Genomic DNA, 25,764 nt, shown 5'->3' on the forward strand with positions numbered 1-25,764 from the left:
TTATTAATAAATAAGTTGCACTAACATAATCAACTTCGTAATGTATCAAATTAGGAGAATGTGGCAGATATCAAAATTCATACCACTCTAAAACATTGCAGAGATCCAAATGATCCAATTTAGGATGTACAGAAAACAGCCGTGAGGAAATAAGGCCATTCACGTGTAATTTGATACTGAGGCAGTCACCATATTAACACCAGTGATTATACTAAACGCAAAATATGGTGTGAAAAATAGCAGGACCATTAAACCATAATTAAATTCAAGTGTGGCTTTTCAAACAGAAGTGATGTGGTGTGAATTTATAACCACTTAAGTTCCAATTCTATTTGTGTCGTGTATCTGATGCCCACAGCTTCACTTGATTGCAGTTGCTGTTCACCATTCCCCTTCTAATATATGGACAAGAACAAAGTTGGATGTGAGCAAAAGACACATAGAATCTGTGCTATTTCAGGATCAATTGATCACAAGCTAACAAAAACAGAACAACTGCAGTTTGGCAACAGCACCAAAAAAAAATGTGGATTTGGCAGAGAAAGCATTTTCAGAAAATTTTTGGAAAAACAAAATCTCTTTCAAAAGAACCAATTTCTCCCTGCACATGACGACAAAACATTATCCAAGTGATTAAAAAACTGTTGGATGCAATTCGTGAATCTAAGTTGGAGAACAGAGCTCAGATTCATAAGAACTGCGAGGGAACTGGATTCAGCAAAGTGGGTCAGAAATTGGAATGGTTTCCTCTGTTACTGCAGGAATTCAGAGAGGTAGTTCTGGTACTTACTGCTGAAGTCTGGTCAAAGGAAAGCCAAAAAAAAACCTCTATATTGGAAGACTGAGGAGACAGATGTGGGAAAAGGATCAAAACTAAATGTGCAACACTGAAAATATATTTTATCCCAATAGTGCCAGAAACCAGAAGTTGTTTGCACACGGGTTATAAATGAGCAAAAATGCCTACATCCTTTCATTTGTTTAAAAAAAATACCGCCCTCAATCCCAAACCAAAAAAAGGTACAATCTTAGCTGTGACACCAAATTGATGACATTAATAGAATGAGTATGCAATCAATAGATCATATTTATGGAGGCAGAATGATCATTACTAACCAAGATGTTTTTGCAGCTGCTACAGTGATTGAGTCCAGGTAGTGATCACCCTTCCAGCATCTCCGCACGCGAGCTGGTGGCCTCTCAGCCTTAATATCATATTCTGCAAAGCCCATTTCCCCACCACCCCTCGCCATCCCCCTTGGCAGTGACAACTATTTTGTACAAGCAGAACAGCTGGAATGATAACTGTGTTGAGAGAGTTTCTGTGAAGTAATAATTTTAGGATCAGCTTGAGCCACATCATCGTTCTCTGCTTTAATGATGTGTTCCACCAGGAGGCGAGCGGATTCTTCAATGTGGATGTTATCCTTAAAAACAAAGGCAGAGATAAAAAATGTACAAAATACAGACATTAAGTAATGACAAGTAATGAGGAGACCATGACCAAGTACCTTGGAAGTAAGTAACATTCGAAAAATTCTGTTCATCAAGAAACCAAACTAAAATTGCAGAACGATCAGGAGGTACCTGTACTGACAATATCCACACCAAGTGTGAGTATAAGACAGCTTTAATAAACTAATATGTACACTGAGAGGTCTTGTCTCTGCAAGATGAACCTGGAAGGCTAGACTAGCTCTGGACTGCTTTATAGACAAGGTCACCGGGGTGACCCCTAGTGACCTAGTGGTGTCATTACATATCACCACCGTACCATTTCAAATGAAGTGGATCACCCTCCTTGATGCATCTTCCAATAACAACCTTATTTTCAAGTCCACCATGAGAAGCATTCCTATAATATAGCTAGATTTTAATGTATTATGTGGTTGATCCAGAGGCTATGATCCTGGGCTCCGAAAGGAGAAGGGCAAATCTTGGAGCAGATAAAAGTAATGTGTCTAAATGCATGAGGCGGTTCATTGATGATTTATCCAAACATACTTCTTACTGTGGAAGGTCACCTTAAAGGCAATTACCCAACTGCACACAAGGCTAGGGGAATGTAATAGCCATTAAAGAAATGACAGTCTGGTCAACAGCAAAATCCTCATTAATAGTAACAGGGAGGCAACATTGAACTTTCAGAGATTCTATTACATCAAGAATAAGGAAAACTGCACTCATGGACAAATGGTTACCACAATTGAGAATGGAGAAATCAGCTCACTTTTCTTTCCCCTTCAATAGTAATGTATATATTAGATTGTATGGATTTCATTTTGTAACCTACAATTATCAACTTCATCACCAACCTGTGGCTATCAAGTTGTTCACTGTCCAAAATGGGTCTCAATTATTTCAGACCAGCAAGTCTCTGAACAAGATCACTAACAACAAATTACTGGCATTAATATTCCAAAAATTCAGAAATTAACAGAAAACATAAGTGGATTGAATTGTCCCCTGCACAGAGCAAAAATTATGACAGAAGTGGTGAATGTGGGCTCATTTTCAACATTCAAGCTTAGACAAGTATATGGATGGGAGAGGTATAGTGGGCTCCTGACTGGGTGCAGTTCAGTGGGACTGGGCAAAATAACAATTCAGTGCAGACTAGAAGAGCTGAAAGGCCTGTCATCTATACTGTAATGTCTATGGTTCTCGGGTTCTGTGAATGCAAATTATTTCTAATCTAACTTTTTTTCCTTTTTACACTGCAGGTAAAATTTCAGATGTAAATCCCCAAACCTCTTCCCACCACAATGCACATCTTTAAAGTCTTTGTACCTAGCTTTTAGTCACTGGTTTCAATATCTTCAGTGCCTCTCAGGTTTTCTTTGACAGTGCTCTTGTACATATTAATATATATCTATATATAGATATAGATATAGATATATCTATATCTATATATATATAAATAGACAGATAGATAGAAACGTTTATTTATTTATTTATTTTTAAAGTACCACGCATGGGAAGTTGATGGCAGAGGTCATAGGCGATGGTGATCTTAAAACCATAGAGAATCCAACCACAAATAGTAAATTGGAATAGATTAGAACTCATTCTTGAAATTGCATTTTGTTATTTCAGTTTTAATTAAAATATGGATATGCCCACAAGGATGACACAGTTAGTGCAACACTAGGTGTTTTTAAACGCAGCACCTGGGTAGCCCTCCTGGGACCCAGGTGCGATTACTGGGGGCAAAGGTACTTTCAGCACCTTTTAAGCTGCAGGGGGATTGACCCATTAAATCTCCAACCCGGCGATTTAAGAGGGATTCCACCCCCATGATGATATGGTATGTGACACATCACGCATTTAGGGGAACTATCGGTAAGTCTTCCCCCACCCCCACCCCCCCACCGTCATTCACCCCTGACCCCTCTCCTTCCCATGGCAGAAACCCCTCCCCCTTCCCCCCAACCACGGCAGTGACCCCTCTCCTTACCCCCCCTCCACTGTGGCAGCGACCCCACTCCTCTCCCCCCCCCCCCAATCGTGGCAGGCACTTCACCTAGGGTTACCCCTGTGATGCCAGCATTGAAACATTGACATCACAGGAGTAACCAGGTCGACCATTTTGCTGTTTAATCTGCCAGTGGATGTGTACTGGGCAAGTTTTACTGGGTTCGCTGACTACCTCCAAGGTAGGGCAGGGACCCGGTTGACTTTGAATGACACTGATCAGATCAGACCCTATCAAGATGCCTTGTGAGTGGGGCGCTAACTGGGCCTACTGTTAAAGTGCCAGCATTCAAGTATCGAATTCAATGCTGTCTGCATCTCCTTTCCCTATCTCTGTTTCTTTATTCCACTTCCTTTTGCACAAACAGAATAAATTCTTACCTCGTTGTGGAGCTATCAATTAGATCCAACAGACCAGAAGTTGAGATTAATAGGTTTTAATGACAAGCGTGCAGGCATAGCAACTGAGGGAGGGGATTGGGCAGTACTGCCTTTATTAGGAATCCTGAGGGGGAGGAGTTACAGTATCGGGTGGGCCAACCTGTACAATGCACGTATTACAGTGTTCCACCCCACTCGTCTCTTATCATATTCAATTAACACCTTTTGTTGGTCTGGATTCCTCCCCCAGCCAGCATTGTCTGAATTCTGAGACTGAGATTTCATGCTTCTGGCTTATTCCTTGAAGAAGGGCTCAGGCCTGAATTGTCAGCATACATCTTTGTACCCTATTGACGCTGAAAAGACCGGCCGAGTTCCTCCAGTATTTTGGTGTGTTTTTAACTACAAACCCAGTTAGTTAGAGGACAGAAGCCCCATCCATTCATGGAGTTATGGCAAGATAGCTCAATATTGATCAAATCAACTTTTCTGCTCAGCCCCACCCATTGCCAAGTACATTTTGAAAACAACTGCACAATCTACTATCAGAAGAAATGTTCCCAGTGAATGGCTAGTACATTACTACTAACAAAATCTAAGAGCAGCTCACATTATTCCAACTGAGACAATTGGATTCCAGCACAAATACTTGTCAGTGTTAATTATTCAATTGATAGTTGGTGAGACAGTTTATCCCAGTTTTATCCCAGGTATGTAGGACGTAAACAAATCCTTCAACACTCACCAAATCCATTTACTTTCCCCACATTCCCATCAATTTCTCAAAATTCCATCTCTTAACTACATACTCTTTTTCAGGGGGCAATGAAGTTACTGCATGTCTCAGAAATGTGGGAAGAAACCAGAGCCTCTGAATTGGCTGGGAAGAGTGGGATTTGTAACCCAATATTGCAGATAGCTCAAAAACTCATTAGATCAGGCAGGGAGGGTTGATCTTCAGGGATGAAACCCTGTATCTATCCCAATTCAAGATCTCTACCCAAAAGGTCAACCACCTTTCTGCCTCCACAGATGCTGCCTGCCATGTTGAGTTAATCGCTCCAGATTACAACATCATGATCTCATGTCTCCCATCACAAGAAGATCCCATATTCTCCACATTGAGGACCAATTCAGAATTAAATCAGGGATCCTGGAGTCATGCTGCCCCAGGACATTGAAACAAACAAACCCAGAAACTTGGGGTCTAGGCTTAAATACCAAATGCCACCAATGTCTCCAAAATAAATTAAAAATTTTTCTTACCTTTGCCGACGTCTCAAACCAGGCAATAAACCCATTCTCTTTACAGAATTGATCCAGCTTTGGCAAAGTATTGGTCAGTCCTTCCTTTGCCTGGTCACATTTGTTTGCCAACAAGACTGCAGGCACTGGCCTGCCATTCTGCAGCCTGACTTTAGAGTCCAAATCATTCTTCCATTTTAGAACAGCTTCAAACGTTGATGCTCTGGATACATCAAAGACAATAAATGCTCCTACTGCATCCCGGTAGTAGACTCTAGTCATGTTACCAAACCGTTCCTGCCCTAGAAAAGAGAAAAGTTTTAGAAAACTGTACTCTTTGGTTTCCATCGAGCTAAAAAGGAAACTAACCATCACCCCCTGCCAATTAAATCCAAATTACTCTCCAATGGAATAATGAACCATTTCTGATTTTAAGTCCACCTTGTCTATGGGCGATCAATGATAAGAACATTATAAAAAGAATGAACATGTGTAGAGCCATTACACATTGGATACCCAGAGTCAATTGAAGATGAACAATGGTATGGAGAAATTGCACATAGTCAAATCTTTTAAGTGCTTGCAGTATCAAAGTGAGAATAAGCTTACATTTCTGGAGATTAGCAGAATTAATGTCCGCAATGGAGGTGTAGGTAGTCACCCTAAGCTGTGACATTCACATGAGCAACATGGGTAACCAGGGCCTAACATCAATTCCAGCCAATTGATGGCACTCACATCCATGCGAGTACTTGGGACTGGTTTTCCCCATCTGGAAACTATGGCAATGAACTGGCATAAATATCACAAGCAGCCATGGTCCTTGCTGGAAATCCACGAGACCAAGACAAGAGTAGTCCTAGCTACACGTCCCCTTACTCAAGGGAATCAACTGAAACAAATAATACAAAAGCACCAAGGACAATTCAGTCAGTTGCAAATAAAGAACCTAGACCAGTATCATTCGATCCCTTCCCCCACCCACTCCAACCAGAATCTCCACACAGATTTGTAACACTCAGGACCATTTTTGTTCTGCTGCTCTTGTTCATGTTTTCTGACCTTCAGGGGCATGGAACTCAACCCACTTTTTCACTTCAGAACTGCAAGCTCAGAATGAAAGATAATTGCAAGTTATCAGATTTTCTGGTATTGAACATGCTGTCTGATGGTTATTCACGAGTCAAGAGGTGGTACACCTGCTTCGTTGAAGGTTTTACAGACAGTCCAAAGCATTCAATCTGCAGAAAGACTCTGTATTCCTTCCAAAAATAAATAATAAATGTCTCAGTACACGCTAAAGATGTTATAATCAAGTGTAGAGGTAAATCACAATCAAGTGTTCAGCATAATGCTGATTTTCTAATTACCGTTTGTAGATAAGCAGGACATTTATCAGTGAAGATTAGTACAAAGTATGTGGTAGGGATACACTCTACACAAAAGGTCACTGCAAAGTTAAAAGATTTAGGAATAGTGGAAGATCAATCCTAACAGAAACTAATCTGAATGATCTAAAACTTAAAAGGGGCAAACACCAATTTTTACAAGGCAGAAAACTGTGCATTAGTGGGGGCTGCCCTTTCAATGGGCCGATTTGAATGCAACTGTTCCACAACGAAGCAGTTAATGTCATCATAGGATCTAAGATCATGGGACTAAGATCTAAATACGATTAACTATTTCCATTTGACAGAACACAAGGCATGCTGCAAGAAAGCAACTAACACACTGCCTCAAAGAAAAGCCTTTGATACATACCAAAAATTCCTCCTTGATATATAACAATGTGGATTTGTCCAGAATAAAGTCAATCTTAAAATAAAAAGCGAGGAATATGGTTCTGCAACCAGATCAGTTGCAAGAATTAACCACCATTTTCAATATACTACATCTTCAATTTACTGTCAAATAATGTGGTGAGTCTTCAAAAACATCCAATTGCTCTGTAGCAAGTTAACAGAAACATGATAAATGTCACAGTCACCAACTAAAAGGCCAGATCATATGGCATTTCAGCAGGGATTTAACCGTCTTGGTATGTGGTGAAAGGAATAAGGAATTATGGCAATTACTTTAACACAACATTCCCTTAAGATTCATTGGTATGAACTCTACCATAAATAGCAAGTCTGGCAGGGATAGGTAATGTAGCATGGTTTTCGATGGACTGATTGTTTGGGAGAGTGCCACTTGGTGAACAAAAAAAGTTAGCCAAGCCACACTTCATACCGTAAACAACTGTCCCACCAGTCACACACTATTAAATGTCAGGAGATCTTTAAAATCTAGGTTCCTTACTGCCACTAAAAATTTCTACTTAAGCATAGGACAAGCATGAAGATTTCAACATCATTTCTGGCCGGTTTTTGTGTGGGAACTCTATGGTATTCTAGTATTAAACATTTAATAGATTCAAGCTATTAAACCCTTGCTTTACTTCAATTTCCAGTAAAGAGGGCGTATTCAGTTGAAATATGAAAACTTTCAGCTGAACACTCCTTCGCACAAATTTAAACCTTGTGCTTTTCAGAATGCTGAGGTAATTTTTACGTGTGTAATGCATGTATATGTATAATTTAAGTTGCTACTTTAGTAAATTCAAAGGCAACCTTGGGGAATATTTCATTTCATGTATTGCTAACTGTGACAAGAGTATTTCTAGAGTACTGGAACAGTTTCTGGCTTGGATTAATTAAACTGAACACCTTGGCTAGAAGGGTTAGATTTGAAGCAGTTCAGCCGGAGGGGTTAGGTCTTATAGTGCCTGCTTGTTGTCATTTCAGGGTGGAAAACCAAGCAAGCGCAAGATGCCAGAATCATCCATGCAGACCATACCAATGTGAGGATAAGATTATAGTATTTTTTTAACCTCAGCTACACTTTCCAGTACCAACTTTTTATTCTCCATTTCCTTTATTATCCAAACATATCATCAACATCTTAAAACTCTACAGATGAACCCTCAAATACAGAAGAGATTTCTTACCATCCATCTTGAAATGACCAACCCTTTAAAGGCCACAATTAAGGAAACTCTGGACCAACAACTATTTCACACCTGATTGCAAACTTAGAATTTTGTGCATGTCAATGAGAATTTTTAAATTCAAGAGGGTTAATTGGTTTTCTAATTTTTCCCCAGTTCTGAAGTTTCTTGGTTCGGAAACACTTTCAACAAATGCCCGACCTGCTGTGTTGATGGGGAGTTTATCAATCATACACATTGATGCGTTATCAATAACTCAAAAGACTGGAGTTACAGAACAATAGGCTTTCATTTACAATAAACTGGAGACTTTCTGGGGAGAGTCTAATGGTGTTGGAGCCAATAACTGACCTTTAACCCATGCCAGTCTATCAGCATTAAAACCTTTATAATAATCTTGTGCAACTTCTGTGGCTTCCAAAATTTCAAATATACCACATTTCTCTATTCTGTAATTACAACTCCAAAAAACTTTAGATTTCTGCAACCCAACTCTTCGCTATGTCCAATCATACTTGTCGCTCTTGACACAATAGATCCAAGCCTTTTCCTACTCTTGCCCAACCAATTAATTTGTTCCCAGATCTCTCCTTTTCCCTCAAAAAGGTTATGTTTGCTGCTTTCCAATTTATGAAAGTTATCCAAAAATTTATGAATGCTGAAAGAAAAACTAATGCTTCCATTATCTGTAACTACCACCGCCAAAATACAAGGAAACAGTCAATCAGGTGCTTTCAGCCCCATTATTTTATTCCATCATTTTTAAATTCCACCATTTCTTTTTTTGGTCTCTTCATTCTCTCTAAACTAGTATATTTTCAGTATTTTTGAAAAATAATCCATGGATGTTTTTTTCAAAAAGGATAGGGTGTAGAAAATACTGGACACAACCTTATACCTGGGTTGTACAAGGCTGAATCCATTTAGTAGCGGACACCTAATGGCCTTGAGGAATCATTTTCCATCAGAGACAAGGATTACAAGACAAATTGTTGCTGCCATTTTTGTAATTGGGCTTTAATGTACAGAGGCTGCGACATGCATGATGCAATATCAACCAGTGCAAACTCATTGACCGACATCATTTGTGCAAAATGCCATTGAGAAATGTATTCTTGTGCAAAAGAGAAAAGGTAGAGGCTCCAAGCCCAACCCCATCTAGCCTGCTGCCAGGAATAACTCTTATCCAACCCATTTCCTCTAATGTCATAATGGAAGAATATCAAAGGAAAGGCCTTTCTCCCCCCACCAGCCCCCCCAACCCCATGGACAAGAACTTGGGTCATTTGTCTGGCCTTTCTCTTGGTGGACCTAGTCAAGGAATGCCCTGAGTCAAATTTAGTCCATAGACAACAATTTGGCAATTGCCAAATCAGAATGTAAGTCCTGCATGTCTGAAAATGTCCTTTCACAAAAGATGACAAGACATTTTTCTTTTCCAAAAAGCCTCCAGTTGCTTTATCAAATGCTGATATTCTGAAGAGAATTGTACAAATTCTGGGTGAAACCATGCAAGCAAATTAGGAGTCAGTAAAGAGGAAGATACTCATTTAAAGTGGTAGGGTGCACCAAGATCCAAAATAAAATTGAAGGTCATTCAGATTTCAAATTAAAACAAACAAATTGCTGTAGAGAGTTTATAATGAAGAGACAAAACATTTCTTTCAGCATTGTATCTAATCCAGAGAGAGGCAGGAAGTCTCACAAGACTTTCTGGAAATTTCTAAAAACTGTTCCAACTCTGCTGAGCACCAGCCATTGATCACATGGTCCAATCATCAAGGTAAACGACAATAATAATATTGGGTCTGCACACATTTTAAACAACTGACTGGTGCAGGGCCACACTGCACGAAAGTTACAGTGGAAAAGATTTAATGGGACAAGTTTTCTAGGCAGCATCTATTATTTTTTCAGTAGTTACATGTCACAACAAATGTTTGCTCTAACTTAATTCAAATTGATACTGGTGACATGCAGGAAGAGACTGTTGGAGCTATTCCCACTAACTATTTGAAACAATGTGCATCAAATAATGTTGATCTAAACCCTAAACAGAACATGGAATTTTGACATTTTAACTGGATTTAAAATCCTGTTGCTTTGTGTAAATAACTGGATGGTGATGGATAGAACAGAATTCATCCTGTGGCTACATTCTACCCTTTATAATTACAGATCATTAATGGTGGGCCAATCAAATCCTAACCATCGGATTAAATATGGAATTTTAGAGTCATTTTCAAACTCACTCCACAGGCCTCCTCAACGTGATAATGACATCAACCCTTTAAACTTTAGCATCGCCTCCTCATTCAGACATGAGTTTCAAGTCTGGATGTAGTCCAAATCCTTAAATACTGCATGCTTATTTGGGTCAGTAATCATAATATTAAAGAAACCCACACAGGTTTATTTTAGCAACAGTGCCTTTTAAGGCTTGTCTTTGTGTGACTGGAGTCCATTTTCCAGTTACATCCTTCATACACATCAAGCTGCTGAACCACACAGACTTGAATGGAGTTGATAAGCACCCCGTGCCTCCGCTTTGGAGAGGAAATCACCTGCAGACTTCATGCCTCCAATTATTACTCCCCCCCCCCCACTTTCTTGATACAAGACAGGAATGGAGCACGGGGTGGGATTGTGAAGGTGGAGAAGGTCAACATCTCATTTACTGATCCCTCAACCATGAGCAAAACTCCATCTTTACCTTTAGACACCAACCCAAGAAATATGGAAAAAGTCCAAAATACCCCAGGGATTCGCCTTTTCCCTCCCAAGTGTAAGAGACCAAGAAACTTATCGCATCAGTATCAGAGTTGATCCACTAACACATTAAGTATTGCCCAAATCAATATTACATCATATTTCCCATTGCCCATCATTCTGCAGGGCAAGTTACAGCTCAGACTACTTTCCAAATGTGCACTTGCCAGCAAATCCAAAAGCAGCATCCAATAATCACACAACGTGCCGAATGATGAGCCTGAACGGGAGGACCAAGGGGGTTGGGGGGGGACATTCGCTGCCAACTCCAGTCTGAGCTGTGGTGTGGTGGGACAGCCTGGCTTCTTCACCCACAGAAGCCATGATGAAGAATTGCTGGGCAGAATCCGTGGGTGGAAGGAGTTTGCCAGGCTGCTCCTCCAACAGCCCAGGGGGCGGGACTGAAGGGGTGCCCTCCAGTCACACTCACACCAAACTGCCCTTCCATCGTTCCCGTCGCCAATATTGCTTTGGGTGTTTTTTTAACGGAGGCTGAAAGGAGCGGCTGAGTTGCTCCAGGACGTCGGGGCGTTGTTATTCTCTGGCCAGGTGGTAGAAGGGACCAGGACTGTCCCATCCCAGAGAGAGAAGGGCAACTTAATTACCGCCGCCTCTGCTCTCGAAGTTTCACGGGCCGTGGCTGTTTGGGGAGAAAGTCACCGGGGACAGGACAGGAGCCCCCTCCCCTCCCCTTCTCCTCCCCTCTCCCCCTCCTCCCCCCTCCTCCTCCCCTCCCCCCCCCTCTCCCCTCCCCCCCCTCTCCCCTCTCCCCCTCTCCCCTCTCCTCCTCCCCTCTCCCTCCCCTCCTCCCCTCTCCCTCCCCTCCTCCCCTCTCCCTCCCCTCCTCCCCTCTCCCTCCCCTCTCCCTCCCCTCCTCCCCTCTCCCTCCCCTCCTCCCCTCTCCCTCCCCTCCTCCCCTCCCCCTCCCCTCCTCCCCCTCCCCTCTCCCTCCCCTCCTCCCCTCTCCCTCCCCTCCTCCCCTCTCCCTCCCCTCCTCCCCTCTCCCTCCCCTCCTCCCCTCTCCCTCCCCTCCTCCCCTCCCCTCCTCCCCTCCCCTCCCCTCTCCCTCCCCTCTCCCTCCCCTCTCCCTCCCCTCTCCCTCCCCTCTCCCTCCCCTCTCCCTCCCCTCTCCCTCCCCTCTCCCTCCCCTCTCCCTCCCCTCTCCCTCCCCTCTCCCTCCCCTCCCCTCTCCCTCCCCTCTCCCTCCCCTCTCCCTCCCCTCTCCCTCCCCTCTCCCTCCCCTCTCCCTCCCCTCCTCCCCTCTCCCTCCCCTCTCCCTCCCCTCCTCCCCTCAACTCCCCTCTCCCTCTCCTCCCCCTCTCCTCCCCCTCCCCTCCCCTCTCCCCCCCCCCTCCTCTCCCCTCGGGAAGAAGGGCTCGGCACTGGGTCCGGAACGTGGGGAAACCGGCTGCCAGTGCGGGATGAAGTTAGGACCCCGCCCCAACACCCGCTCTCACCTGCGATGTCCCAGAGCTGTAACCTCACCACGGCGTCTTGCTCCCAGTGGATCACCTTGAGGGCGAAGTCCACGCCGATGGTGGCTCGGTAATGGTGCGAGAAGATCTGATGGACGTACCGCTTAATGATGCTCGTCTTCCCCACGCCCAAATCTCCAACGACCAGCACCTTGAACAGATACTCTCTCGGACCCGTCTCCATCGGAGCCCCCGCTCGATGCGTTCACTCCCTCTCTTCGGACCCTTCAAACTTTCCTCTCCGAGGAGTTGGTGCGCATGCGCTCTCTCCACCCGATGGACCGCTCCGAGACCACCTCCTGCCCAGCCCTCACAGTCATTTAAAAGGGCAATGCCTCGGAGATTTAATGGTGGCAGCACTCATGAGACATTGCCGATGAGATGGTTGAAAGACAGCTCCCTGCATCGTAGTTCAGAGCGTTGGTTCCACGACGTGATGCCACCCGCCGTTCCCTTTCGAGCCTGGCCCCAGCTCCCATGCTATCAGGCAGCGCCAATCCCTGTGCAGTGCACACCTTCCCAACATCTCCTCCAGGAGGGTCCACCGTTCATGAAGCAGGCTTCCTCTCAGGACCCAAGAGAGGGTGGAGTTTAGTGTGCCGTAAGCTCGAGGGTCCGGCCCAGGTCATCAATCATCAGGCGATGAAATGGGCCAGTGGTCAGGAGTGCACTAATGGGTGGGCAGGGTCCAACCTTGATCCACAGGTGATGCCACCTCTGACTGGGTTCCAGGAGAGGTCACACGACCCTCCACAATCCTGCCAGGTTCCAGATGATGAGGCCCTCCACAATCCACACTACAGACACCAACCCCGTTAAGGCCAGTGGTCAGGGTGGGCAGGGTCCAACCTTGATCCACAGGTGATGCCACCTCTGACTGGGTTCCAGGAGAGGTCACACGACCCTCCACAATCCTGCCAGGTTCCAGATGATGAGGCCCTCCACAATCCACACTACAGACACCAACCCCGTTAGGGCCAGTGGTCAGGGTGGGCAGGGTCCAACCTTGATCCACAGGTGATGCCACCTCTGACTGGATTCCAGGAGAGGTCACACGACCCTCCACAATCCTGCCAGGTTCCAGATGATGAGGCCCTCCACAATCCACACTACAGACACCAACCCCGTTAGGGCCAGTGGTCAGGGTGGGCAGGGTCCAACCTTGATCCACAGGTGATGCCACCTCTGACTGGATTCCAGGAGAGGTCACACGACCCTTCACAATCCTGCCAGGTTCCAGATGATGAGGCCCTCCACAATCCACACTACAGACACCAACCCCATTTGGGCCAATGGTCAGGTGTGCACTAATGGATGGGCAGAGTCCAACCTCAATCCACAGGTGATACAAGCTCTGACTGGGTTCCAGGATAGGTCACATGACCCTCCACAATCCCGCCAGGTTCCAGATGATGAGGCCCTCCACAATCCACACTACAGACACCAACCCCGTTCACAAATGAATTTGAAGCACCATCTCCTTTAAGTCCACTAACCTACAAAATCAACCATTTTATACAAGTACCTTTAATATAAGGTTCAGAGATACTGAGACAGAGGACCAAAGCTTCATTGGAGGTACAGCATCATCAAGGCAGGGAAAAAAATTAACTAAGACAAAGTTGAGGAAGTCAACAATCCACAGATGTTGCCTGACCCGAATTTCAGTTTAAGGGCAGCTGCCAATAGTGGAAAAGTTACATTTGGGGGTTGTCAAGAGGCCAAAAATCAGAAAAGCCAACATCTCTTGAATGTTTGCAACGATGATGGAAATTAGAGGGTTGAGCAGAGAAAACCCCAGGAAGAAATATGAAAACAATATTTAAAACTGTGATGTTATCAGACAAAAAAAATATGGGTGGCAGAATTCTGGATACACAATAGATACCCAGTATCCTCCAAAATGTTTGGGACAAAGACATTTTTCCTTTATTTGCCCCTGTGCTCCGCAGTTCTAAATTTGCATGTGATTTAAAGTGCACATTCCAGATTTAATTAAAGGGTGTTTATGTATATTTTGGTTTGACCATATAGAAATTATATACATAATCCCCTCAATTCAGGGCACCATAATATTTGGGGCATGACATTGGTATGAATATTAGTTGTGTTTCATACATTCATATCCATTGCCTGCAATGTCTGCTTGAAGTCTGTGATTCATAGACATCACAGGTGCTGAGTATCTTCTCTAGTGATGGTGTGCCAGGCCTCTACTGCAGTCATCTTCAGCTCCTGCTAGGTTCAGGGGCTTATCTCCTTAGGTTTCTCTTCAGCATAAGGAAGGCATGCTCATTTGGATTTAGATCAGGTGGCCATTAAAGAAATTTCCAGTTTTTAGCTTTGTATGTTCAAATGCTGTTTATTGACTTCAGTTTGGCATTTAACACAATCATCCCTCTGTACCTGATAAGGAAGTTGAACCTTCTAGGTCTAAACACCCCACTCTGCAATTGGATTCTTGACTTCCTGTCAGAGACCTCAAGCAGACCGGATCACTAACAGCACTTCCAAGGCCACCACACAGAGCATGGAGGCCTCAGGGGTGTATGCTTAGTCCACTGCGAATCACTCTGCTGACCCACGACTAAGCAGCTAAACACAGCTCGAACCACATCATCAAGTTTGCTGGTGGGCCTTATTAGTAGGAATGAGGAGTCAGCCTATAGTGATGAGGTGCAGTTGCTAACAGACTGGTGCAGAATCAACCACCTGAATCTGAATGTTATAATCTCTTTTGCTTTAAAAGAGATGGTCGTTGACTGTAGGAGAGCCCAGGGGGACCACGATCCGCTGACCACTGATAGCTCGACCGTTGGAGGATGTCAAGAGTATCAAATTCCTTGGTGTGCACTTGGCTGAGAATCTCACCTGGTTCCTTAATACCAGCTTCATAGCCAAGAAAGCCCAGAAATGCCTCTACTTCTTGCAAAGGCTGAGGAAAGTTGATCTCCCACCTTCCATCCTTGTTACATTCTACAGAGAAGGTATTGAGAGCATCCTGTGTAACTGTATTATCGCCTGGTTTGGAAGCTGTACCTCCTCGGACTGCAAGACCCTGCAGAGGATAGAGGTCAGCGGAAAAGATCATTGGGAGTTCTCTTCCTACCATGAAGGACATCTACAACACTTGATGCAGGCGAGAAAAAAAACATTGAGAAGGACTCCACATACCCCTCAAGAAAACTGCTCTCTCTTCTGTCATCTGGTAGGAGGTACCATAGCACTCGGGCCCTTGCATCCAGATTGGGCAAGTGTTTTTTCCCCCAAAGCTATGAGGCTCCTGAATTCCTAGAACATATGTGGTTAGTGTACCATGGACTTTTACTGTATACGTCTTAATATTTTAACATTTCAATGTGTAACTTCTATTCTAACATATTTATAAAAATATGCTCTATGGTCCTGGAGAAACACCATCTCGTCATGTGAGTATGGTATGAACAATAAATAAAAGTGACTTGGCTTAAAACTCCTTTGTTGCTCTAGCAGCATCTTTGAGATCTTTATCTTGATGTAGGATGAGTTTGGGGGCATTTGCCATCCAATGAGTTTGGGGGCATTTGCTCCAACTTGAGCAGACAAGATGTTTCTATAAACACCTCAGAATAAATCATCAATGAAGATAAATGTGCCAGTTCCTTTGGCAGCCAAACATGCCCAGGCCACAAAACCCCAACCACATCATCAATGAAGATAAATGTGCCAGTTCCTTTGGCAGCCAAACATGCCCAGGCCACAAAACCCCAACCACCATTTTCACAGATGAGGTGGTATGCTTTGGATCTTGGGCAGTTCCTTTACACTTACACATTTTGCCCTTGCCATTGTTCTGATACAGGTTAATCTTAGTCTCATCTGTCTAGAAGACCTTTTTCCAAAATTCTGCAGGCTATTAAATACTGTACTTGGTAATCTGGCCATCCTGTTTCTGTGACTAACTAGTGGTTTGCATCTTGCAGTGTAGCCCCTGTATTTCTGTTCTTGAAGTCTCCTGCAGACAGTAGTCATTGACACATACAAATCTGTCTCCTGAGGGGTGTTTCTCATCTATCAGACATGCATTTGGGGGTTTTTCTTCATAATGATGAGAATTCTTCTGTTATCAGCCTGGAAGTGTTCCTTGGCCTACCAGTCCCTTTGCGATGACTGAACTCACCAGAATGCCCTTTCTTCTTAATTATGTTGATTTTGGTAATCCTAAGGTTTGGGTGATGTTCTTACTGTTTTATTCTTGTTTTTCAACCTCATAAAGGCTCCTTTGACTTTCATTGCCTCAACTCTGGTCCTCGTGTTGAAAAATGGCAACTACAGACTCCAAAGGTGATTAAAAGCTTAGAAGCAAGCCTAGGTCTCTTATATCTGCACCAATTAAGCGATTAAACACACCTGAGTCTCACAAACACCTATGAAGCTAAATGTCCCAAACATTATATTGCCCTGAAATGAGGGGGCTATGTATTAAAAGTGCTGTAATTTCTGGAAGGGCAAACAAAATGTATACAAAATAAAATATGGAATGTGCACATTAATCACATGTGAATTGTTTGATTACCAATTAAAAACAGTGGAGCAAAAGGGTAAATAAAGTTCAGTCTTGAGAAGCCTGTAACAAAGGATCGATGAAGGTTTCAGAAAGGTGTGGTGAGTAGGAAGCCTGAGGCAGCAGACTTGGTGACAAATGGACAAGTCATCAGAAGCTCATCTCCAACCACACACAAAAAGCAAATCACACCAAGGCTTTAACTGGCCTGACGTGGTCTTGGATTGTTATTGCTGTGTGGGGCGAATTCAAAGAATACCGAAACATTCCTTTCACATTGGCCAAACGCAGTAGCTACCGTCTTAGCTGGAGAAAATTTCCGCTCACTCTCATTCTGAGGTCAGACAATGCTCTGGGAGTATGATCATTGAATTATTATTTATTTGATTTTTTAAATATATTCTGCAAATACTTTGATTTCAGAGGATCATCCACATTGCAAGCTATGTTTCAGAATAAGATAATCACATGGACAATATCTGAAAATGAAACTGCATAAAATTGCAGTAGTTTGCTATTTCTGATGTTGGATCCCAAATGCTGCTACCCAGTATCCAATGAATCATCAATCAAATTCTTCATCAGTATCAGATAGCCCTAAACTATCATCAGACTCATCATCTTCTAGAGGAGGTGGTTCATCTCCCAAGTACATTTCGTTTAACTCCTGGGCTACAAATGGACTTTTATTCACTTCTTGTTTTTGGCTTTCTTCTTTCCCTTTCTTTTCTTCCTTCTCTTCAACTTTATGAGCTGGCAATTCAAGTTTGGCCCAGGTCACAGGGTCCATTTTCTGAAGGTTGATTTCCACTTTGGTTGGGCCTATGTTGACAAAACTTTTACTTGTATCAACAACCTGAGGGGGGGGAAGAGAGGTTTATATCCAATTAGGCTTGCTTATCTATATACAATCTGTTTGGTGAGAGGTCATCAACATGAAACATTCATTGTTTTTCTCTTCACAGATGCTGCTTTACCACCAGATTTGCCAACATTTTCCCAACAGTATTTTACATTGACTGCTCATTTCCCAGATAGTTACTTTCCCCGTTAATTCCCTTCTCGATGATTACTACCAAAAGGAGGACATGAAAGGGATATCACATCCAGATCGCAAAATATATTTCACTATATGTTGAGTCTTTGCCAGAAATGGATTTGCTAAATATATAAGACATTTAAATTCTATTTCAACAAAGATTATGATTTCAATAATCTCCCATGTAGCTGTTCAGACTATATTTGTTATGGGAACGCATTATGTCAACACGCAAATTACACAGGTCAGTCAGAACATGCATGCGCAGGTGATGGGATTACGCAAGTTACGTGGTAAGGGCGTGGTTCAATTTGCGCGTGCACCATCTTGTTGAAAATAAAGTGTGCTAACTGTTCAACAAAATGTCTACATTTATGCTGACTCGACAATACCTGAATCACTCATTTATCCAGAGCATGAGCTGGGATCTAGGGTGCAAGAACAGTCTGTGGCCTGGACTTTGAGTGGAGTGCAGTTGTATTTCCCACTCCCTTTACATTCACTAGGTTCAAAGGAGAATGTATTTATCCTGACTTGAACCATTAAGCAACATGTAAAAAAAAAAGTGAAATATAGATGTAATTGGGTAGTAATTAGAATTACAACCAGTGGTCTGGAAATCTGCTCGCCCAGCACTACCAGACACTCCATGGTCCAGGTCAGCAGAATTTCATTGTACATTGAAACCACTTGTGATGTGATCACCCTCTGCTGGTCAGTTGGAATTCATTAAAACCCCAAACTGTAATTGATCAGAGGGTCATGCAGCATTATTTCTTTTCACTTCTTTGCCAGTGAAAAGACCCTTGAAAGGGACAAGTAGGGAGAATGAAAAATCTAAAAATAATACTTACACCCCACAGGTTTAATACTTTGTGAAAAATTTTATCTTTTTCAAACATGATATGGACGGTTAACTGCAAAAGATAAAATACAAGTAAATATGATAGACTTCAAGTTTCCCTTTCTGGAAAGCAGCAATAGACTGAAAGTCTAAACTTCAATGCAAAGAGATTTTGGAAGAGATTTGATTCAAAATTCACAGTCAATTGAGCCTGTGCTTAGTGTGTTTGCTAGATACAAAACAACTTTCTGATAGCAGTTAGACCATTTCTTCACATTTATAATTACTTCCTGACAGAGGAGCATTACAAATGTGTGAATACATCTACTGACTATAACCATTATAGTACAAGCAGAAGATATGACTGATATCTTATGATAGATTAACACAAATTCATTGCTTTTGCATAACATTCTTAGCATAATTCTTCACTGAGGCAAACCCTTTTCTTTCCGTGGCTTACTTACCATTGTCTGGTTAGCATCTACATAGCTGTACACCGGATTAGAAGTTTTTGCATAAACTGTGAGGACCACCAGATTCCCAGTCTGATGCCAGTCATGCCGACAGCTGACTAGTTTCTTATCCTAAAACAGAAAGATTGGGGCATGTAAGCAAGATTGGTTAGAAGTTCTTTTTTAAATAAATCAAAATGCTAAATTAGTTTCCACATGACAAGACTTGTGATTGTCCATCCCCAATTTCTTTCAAAGAGGACTCCTTCATTGGACCACTGAAGATTCCCACAGTATCGTTGGACCATTAAGAAGAAATAATTATACATTTTCAAGTCAGTTTTGTACAGGAGGTAGTGGGATTCCCTTGTGTCATGTATGTGGTGGGTGTTTGTGAGGTATTATTACTGTACTACAATTTACAATGATATTCTTGGCAGTCAAGGTGAGCTGGTGATGAATGTTTATGCTGGTAAGGCATAGATGAAGTGTAAACAATAAATGAGTATTATTTTTAATATTCTGATCTCATTCATGCAAATTGAGTGTATTCCACTAAATCCCAAATTTGTGCCTTGTCGATAGCAGAAAGGCTTAGAGTGGTTTCAAGCATCCAAAACAACGTGAAGAAGAAACTCTAAAATATTGTGAAAGTCTAAGGGACGAGCTTACTGATTCTTTCTTCTTCCAGATATGCTTGCTCCTGACACAGCCAGGCTGCTCAAGGAACTCATCAAATTCAGTCGTCTTTATCTTACAGCAGCTCCAATATTTCATTCTACAGGAAATAACAAAAATCAGAAAGAAGTGGACTTCCAAACATTGATCTCTCAAGCCTACTCTCTACCAAATCACTCAATCTGGAGAGTAAATGTTCAGCAAAGTAAATCAAGCAAAACTCTAAAACGGCTGACGTCTATTGAGCAATTTCATTCTTTAACATCAATTTTCCACTGATGACCTTTATTCCTCAAAGGTATTTCTAATCATATATTTATCCAAATGTTGTGGGCCAAAACTTGTCACAATATTTTTTTTACGAAAGATTAAAAACTTGTTACCTTTCTGTCATATAACATTAGGTTTAATTTACATTTTTGAACTCTTTGTTGGCATGTCAATTACTTACCATGCCACATTACATCCTTAAGTACTGGTCTATAATAAGCTCATAACAAGTCCACAAGGGTATGCTGTGTGCATTTTATCTAATGTTCTCAGCATCCTTCACTGCAATGCCAGTCTCTCCAATGTCCTCCTTTCCTTGTTTCCTTTGATCCCCAATTTCCGACTGCTGTATACTACCTCAATAATTCCCTTCCCTCGAACAACAATTCATGCAATCTGGACATGTGAGAGAGTAGAAAAATTTTGGGATGATCTCAATCAGATATTAAATAAAATAACAGAAAACAATATACCAAAGAATCCAGAGATCTTTCTCCTAAGTAACATAAAAAATAAAGAATTTGGAATTGACTTGGAAGATGCACAAAAAAGATTTGTTAAGATAGCCCTAGCCGTAGCAAAAAAATGTATTATGTCAACCTGGAAATTGGAAGATAATTTGAAAATACAACAATGGTATATAGAAATGAATAAATGTATTCCATTAGAAAAAATAACATATAGTTTAAGAAATAATATTGAAATATTCGAACAAGTATGGGAGCTTACATTAAATACAATAGCGAAAACCTACCGGGAACAAACATTACCTAAGTTGATGGAAGGAGAAGAAAAGAAAAGAATGGACTCAGTAGAATTTCTGGTGTATTTTTGTTGAATGACAACATTGTCTGACTGGCTTAATGCAACCTAGATTGTATACCTAAAATGGATGAGGGGGGGGTGGGGGGGTGGCTTGGGAGGAGGGAGGGTGGGGGAGAAAAAGTCACTGTATATGTGTGAAAAAGAAAAAGTGTATATCATGGCTAATGTGATTTATGGTGTGAAAAATAAAAAATTTAAAAAAAAATAATTCCTTTCCCTCAATAATTCCAGTATTTCTTCCCTCTCACCAATCCATAGCAATTTTCTTCTCACTTTTATGACTTGCCAAAGACATCTCATTCCATAATGTCAGGTAGCATTAAAATCAGCCACTGCAAATGACACAAGGGCAATGCAGATTTGAAGTGCTGAAGATTATAGATAAGCACCATGAAGCCATGCCCCCAGCATTGGGTTGTTCCCTTTCCTTTGGCTTGACTTCACGGACGAAGGTTTATGGAGGGGTATGTCCCCGTCTGCTGCAGGCTCGTTGGTGACTGACAAGTCCGATGTGGGGCAGGCAGGCACGGTTGCAGCGGTTGCAAGGGAAAATTGGTTGATTGGAGTTGGGTGTTTCCTCCTTTGTCTTTTGTCAGTGAGGTGGGCTCTGCGGTCTTCTTTAAAGGAGGTTGCTGCCCGCCGAACTGTGAGGCGCCAAGATGCACGGTTGGAGGCGATATCAGCCCACTGGCGGTGGTCAATGTGGCAGGCACCAAGAGATTTCTTTAAGCAGTCCTTATACCTCTTCTTTGGTGCACCTCTGTCTCAGTGGCCAGTGGAGAGCTTGCCATAGAACACGATCTTGGGAAGGCGATGGTCCTCCATTCTGGAGACGTGACCCACCCAGCGCAGTTGGGTCTTCAGCAGCATGGATTCGATGCTTGCGGACTCTGCCAGCTCGAGTACTTCGATGTTGGTGATAAAGTCATTCCAATGAATGTTGAGGATGGACCGGAGACAGCGCTGATGGAAGCGTTCTAGGAGCCGTAGGTGATGCCCACGATTCGGAGCCGAACAGGAGCGTGGGTATGACAACGGCTCTGTACACGCTGATCTTTGTGTGTTTCTTCAGGTGGTCATTTTTCCGGACTCTTTTGTGTAGTCTTCCAAAGGCGCTATTTGCCGGCGAGTCTGTTGTCTATCTCTTTGTCGATCCTTGCATCAGATGAAATGGTGCAGCCGAGGTAGGTAAACTGGTTGACCGTTTTGAGTTCTGTGTGCCCGATGGAGATGTGGGGGGGGGGGGGGGGGGGGGCTGGTAGTCATGGTGGGGAGCTGGCTGATGGAGGACCTCAGTTTTCTTCAGCTGACTTCCAGGCCAAACATTTTGGCAGTTTCCGCAAAACAGGACGTCATGCGCTGGAGAGCTGGCTCTGAATGGACAACTAAAGCGGAATCATCTGCAAAGAGTAGTTCACAGACAAGTTGCTCTTGTGTCTTGGTGTGAGCTTGCAGGTGCCTCAGATTGAAGAGACTGCCATCCGTGCGGTACCGGATGTAAACACCGTCTTCATTGTTGAGGTCTTTCATGGCTTGTTCCCTAGCAGAGTATTAATCCTCTTGCTTGCCATCCCACTCTTGCCAACGAGTCATTTATACCCTTTAGTCCATATTTCCCTCTGCTCTGTTCCTGCAGATTTCAATTATACATTTTGAAATCTTTGTATCATTCATTGAAGTATGCATGAGTGTTAATTGGAGAGAAAAAACAATCATTCATCACAATTAATTTTCCACATCCCTGGGAAATAAGTTTGGGAGGTGGCAGTTTATATCCCCTCCTGCAGTGGTCTGATCTGATGATATTCACTGCTTTACACACAAATGAATGCAAAGCATGTTGCAAGACTTGTAAATGTCCATGGAATTAGAGTCTGCACATTTTAACAGCTTAAGAAGAATTGTAAAGTTGAAAAACTTACCCTTCATGAAAGATGGGTATTCCAGGATGAAAACTGCACATCTCTCTGTCGCTGGCTGGCCCTTGAAATGTCTGTCAGAGAAAAACAAAACAGGAACACCACTTGGAAAGACCTTACAAACTAAAAATTATTTCTTCTTGCTCATTTTCAAAGACCCAAAGTTTTGGGAACCTTGTAAATGGGAAAGGGACCAGCTGGCTGGCGTAAGATATGAAACAAAAGGGTCCACTCTAAGACTTATTCAATCACATCAAGGGCCTCGATAGAAAGAAGCATTGCAGACCATTACCATGGTAGCAGGAGATAACTTAGATCTCTATTTAAGACAGATAAATACCAAAGTTATGCTGCCCAAACATATGGAGAGCAAGATCGTGGTGTTAATTGTTTGGAGAAATCAGTTCCCCTATATCAGATTGGTTCAGAACCAACAACAATACTGAACAATTGAAATGGAAAATAAAGATGGATACTATGGTAAATAATAGTTCATCAATGAAAGAAAAAAAGATAGCCAAAATGGATTAGATCCAGACTGGACCCTTGATATGTCACCATCTCACTGGAAGAGAAAGAATAGGAGGTAGAAAACAGGATTTAACTCCTTACAAAATCCTGTAAAAATACAAGAACCTGAAAGTGCAGAAAAATCCTCAGAATAACTCTCACATAGAAAGACTCAGAGTCTGGAATTCATAAAAATGAGATCACCTCATATACTTTGTAATTAGTCAAGGGTAACTATACTCAATGTAGAAAGGCCATTCAATTTAGGTGGCCAGATGCTGGAATTAAATATTTAGGTATTCGGGTCCATAACAATTTGAATAATTTATATAAACTAAATTATTCATCATTACTTAATAAAATTGAGGATTTAAATAACGTTAGTAGATAGAGTAAATTGTATTAAATTAATATTTTCCCTAAAGTTCAATATGTTTTTCAGTCAATCCCCATCTCAATTCCTCAAAATGTTTAAAGGACTTGAATAGGATTGTTAGAAAATTTTTATGGAAGGGAAAAATGATTAGAGTTTCTTTGGAAAAATTGACTTGGAAGTTTATAACTTCCCCACTTTAATAACTTTCATTAGGCTCCCCAACTGAGATTTATTAATTTTTGTTTGATGTAAATAAAATACCTGCTTGGATTTAATATAGAACTTAGTAAAAAAGGAGAAATTAATATACAGGATTTATTTATAAGTGGAATTCTAAATTGTTCGTGGGAAGTAGAGATACACTTGTTTTGAAAAGTATGATTGAATTATGGAATGAAATTGATTATGAAATAGATGCTTGAGGTTTCATTTCAGGAAAAATGCCTTTATGTCAAAATAGACATTCCATTTTCTATGGATAATCAATTTTTGAGGACTTGGATGTGGATGGATATTGAGATTATTTTGAAGCTGGAAAATTTATAACATTTGAACGAATGAAGAATAAATTTAATGTGCCAGATAATACTTTCTTTTGCTATTATCAAGTTGAAGCTTTTTTGACTGATAAAATAAGTCTCGAGTTTGATGTTACCTAACCATAGTGAACTGGAATTATTGATTTGTAATAATAATGCAAGTAGATTTATCTCTGTAATGTATAATTTACTTCAAAAGAAAGCCCCCAAAATAGGGGTGCATAAGTCGAGATTTAGATGAATTTAGATGGAATTTTGTTGAGATAATATGATAAAAATTATTAATGTTAGATATAGGTTGGTGCAATACAATTTTTTGCATCAGTTATATTTGACTCCTCAAAAATTAAAAAAGATTTATGTTTTAGATGCGGACAAGAAATTTGATCATTTTTACATTTTTACTTTGAAACATTTTTGGTTGGAATTTGGAAATGTTTGGAACAAATAACGGGGGTTAAGTTCCCACGGGATCTGATGCTATTTCTGTTGGGTAATATTAGGGCTATAAGACCCAAAATGAAACTATGCATCAAATTGCTTCAGCAGTTTGAGGAAGTGATAGCAAACAACTTGAAAATCAGACACAAACTTGGGGATTGAGAGCTAGCATGTGGAACTGCATAGTTGGATACCACATGTATAATTTTTGAAAGTTATTTACTGAATGAAATTTACTGTTGTGGTTTAAAATATTCAATATTTTATAAAATATTCAAAAGTTTTAAAAAATCAAATAAAGCCATTTTTCATCAGCTCTAACACGATAGTGAAAAATGTACCACAGGACTGTAGAGATAAATTACTCAAAGGTGAGAGAGGTCTCAACTTGCAGAGAAGTAAGTGTGAGTTGCTTACCTTCTGACAGCCATTGTTTTTACACAAAGTTCCAACTTCAACTCCGCCATCGACGCTGTCCTCTGAAAAAGGCATTACAAATTTACCTCAATCCTTTGCTAGCATAACTTGGTTAAGAGTTATGCTAAAACTCTGCCACTAAATGCTTCCAACATTAACTCCTCTGAGAAGTGGTCACCCCTTATAATCCATTGAAATATTACGTTATTTATAAAAAATCTTCCTCTGGTCTAAAGAAATCACATGCTGACAAAGTAAAGACACGAACAAACCAAAAATGGATGACTAAGAAAAGGCCTTTAGTTTTCCAATTCCATTCCTTCCAAATGAACAAGGACCTATTTATTCACTGTATGGAACACTTTTTAAAAAGTGATTCCCTAAGGAAATCCAACAAGATATCAGAATATTCATCCAAGTTTGTATTTAACTAATTAACACTGACCTGTTGACTTGAAAAGGTCATCACTAAACCGACACTATTCATATTCAGCTATTCTCTCTGGGCCTCCCCTGTGTGCACTTCATTTTTAACAACAATTTCTTAAATATTTATCCTCTTCTCAAGCAGGAGG

The 25,764-nt window shown here is 41.6% G+C and overlaps 2 protein-coding genes and 1 long non-coding RNA gene across 4 annotated transcripts in view; 1 reads left to right on the plus strand and 2 right to left on the minus strand.

Annotated features, from left to right (window-relative positions):
• Positions 1 to 12,565, minus strand: LOC138740417 (ras-related protein Rab-38-like). The gene is made up of 3 exons (XM_069893009.1): positions 12,316 to 12,565; positions 5,122 to 5,402; positions 1 to 1,427 (listed from the first exon to the last, which is right to left on the minus strand). Exons 1-3 carry the CDS (start codon positions 12,515 to 12,517, stop codon positions 1,272 to 1,274), a joined length of 639 nt encoding a protein of 212 aa, XP_069749110.1. The 5' UTR covers positions 12,518 to 12,565; the 3' UTR covers positions 1 to 1,271.
• On the plus strand, positions 3,573 to 20,120 carry LOC138740418 (uncharacterized). 2 transcript variants are annotated; one of them, XR_011342898.1, is made up of 3 exons: positions 3,573 to 3,720; positions 7,887 to 7,942; positions 19,906 to 20,120. It is a non-coding gene; the product is annotated as an uncharacterized lncRNA (long non-coding RNA). The 2 variants fall into 2 exon arrangements; XR_011342897.1 differs by lacking the exon at positions 19,906 to 20,120 and adding an exon at positions 8,246 to 8,484 and having other exon boundaries at positions 3,579 to 3,720.
• Positions 17,236 to 25,764, minus strand: part of LOC138740416 (cysteine and histidine-rich domain-containing protein 1-like) — a 14,613-nt gene continuing 6,084 nt past the window's right edge. Inside the window, exons 6-11 of the mRNA XM_069893008.1 lie at positions 25,190 to 25,251; positions 22,910 to 22,980; positions 19,887 to 19,992; positions 19,227 to 19,346; positions 18,770 to 18,832; positions 17,236 to 17,732 (exon numbers count right to left, since the gene is read on the minus strand). Coding sequence (XP_069749109.1) covers positions 17,442 to 17,732; positions 18,770 to 18,832; positions 19,227 to 19,346; positions 19,887 to 19,992; positions 22,910 to 22,980; positions 25,190 to 25,251 — 713 coding nt within the window. The 3' untranslated portion in view covers positions 17,236 to 17,441. The remainder of the gene's footprint in view (positions 17,733 to 18,769; positions 18,833 to 19,226; positions 19,347 to 19,886; positions 19,993 to 22,909; positions 22,981 to 25,189; positions 25,252 to 25,764) is intronic.

The sequence above is a fragment of the Narcine bancroftii genome, chromosome 8, assembly GCF_036971445.1.
Source record: "Narcine bancroftii isolate sNarBan1 chromosome 8, sNarBan1.hap1, whole genome shotgun sequence".
Lineage (NCBI taxonomy): Eukaryota > Metazoa > Chordata > Chondrichthyes > Torpediniformes > Narcinidae > Narcine > Narcine bancroftii.

What these genes read in the sequence shown, in the direction of transcription:
- LOC138740417 (XM_069893009.1), bottom strand. Translation starts at nt 12,517, where the DNA reads ATGGAGACGGGTCCGAGAGAGTATCTGTTCAAGGTGCTGGTCGTTGGA. An exon ending in ACAGCTCTGGGACATCGCAG is followed by an intron (nt 5,403 to 12,315) that starts GTGAGAGCGGGT and finishes TCTCTTTTCTAG; the next exon opens with GGCAGGAACGGTTTGGTAAC. An exon ending in GGTTTGAGACGTCGGCAAAG is followed by an intron (nt 1,428 to 5,121) that starts GTAAGAAAAATT and finishes TTTGTTTTTAAG; the next exon opens with GATAACATCCACATTGAAGA.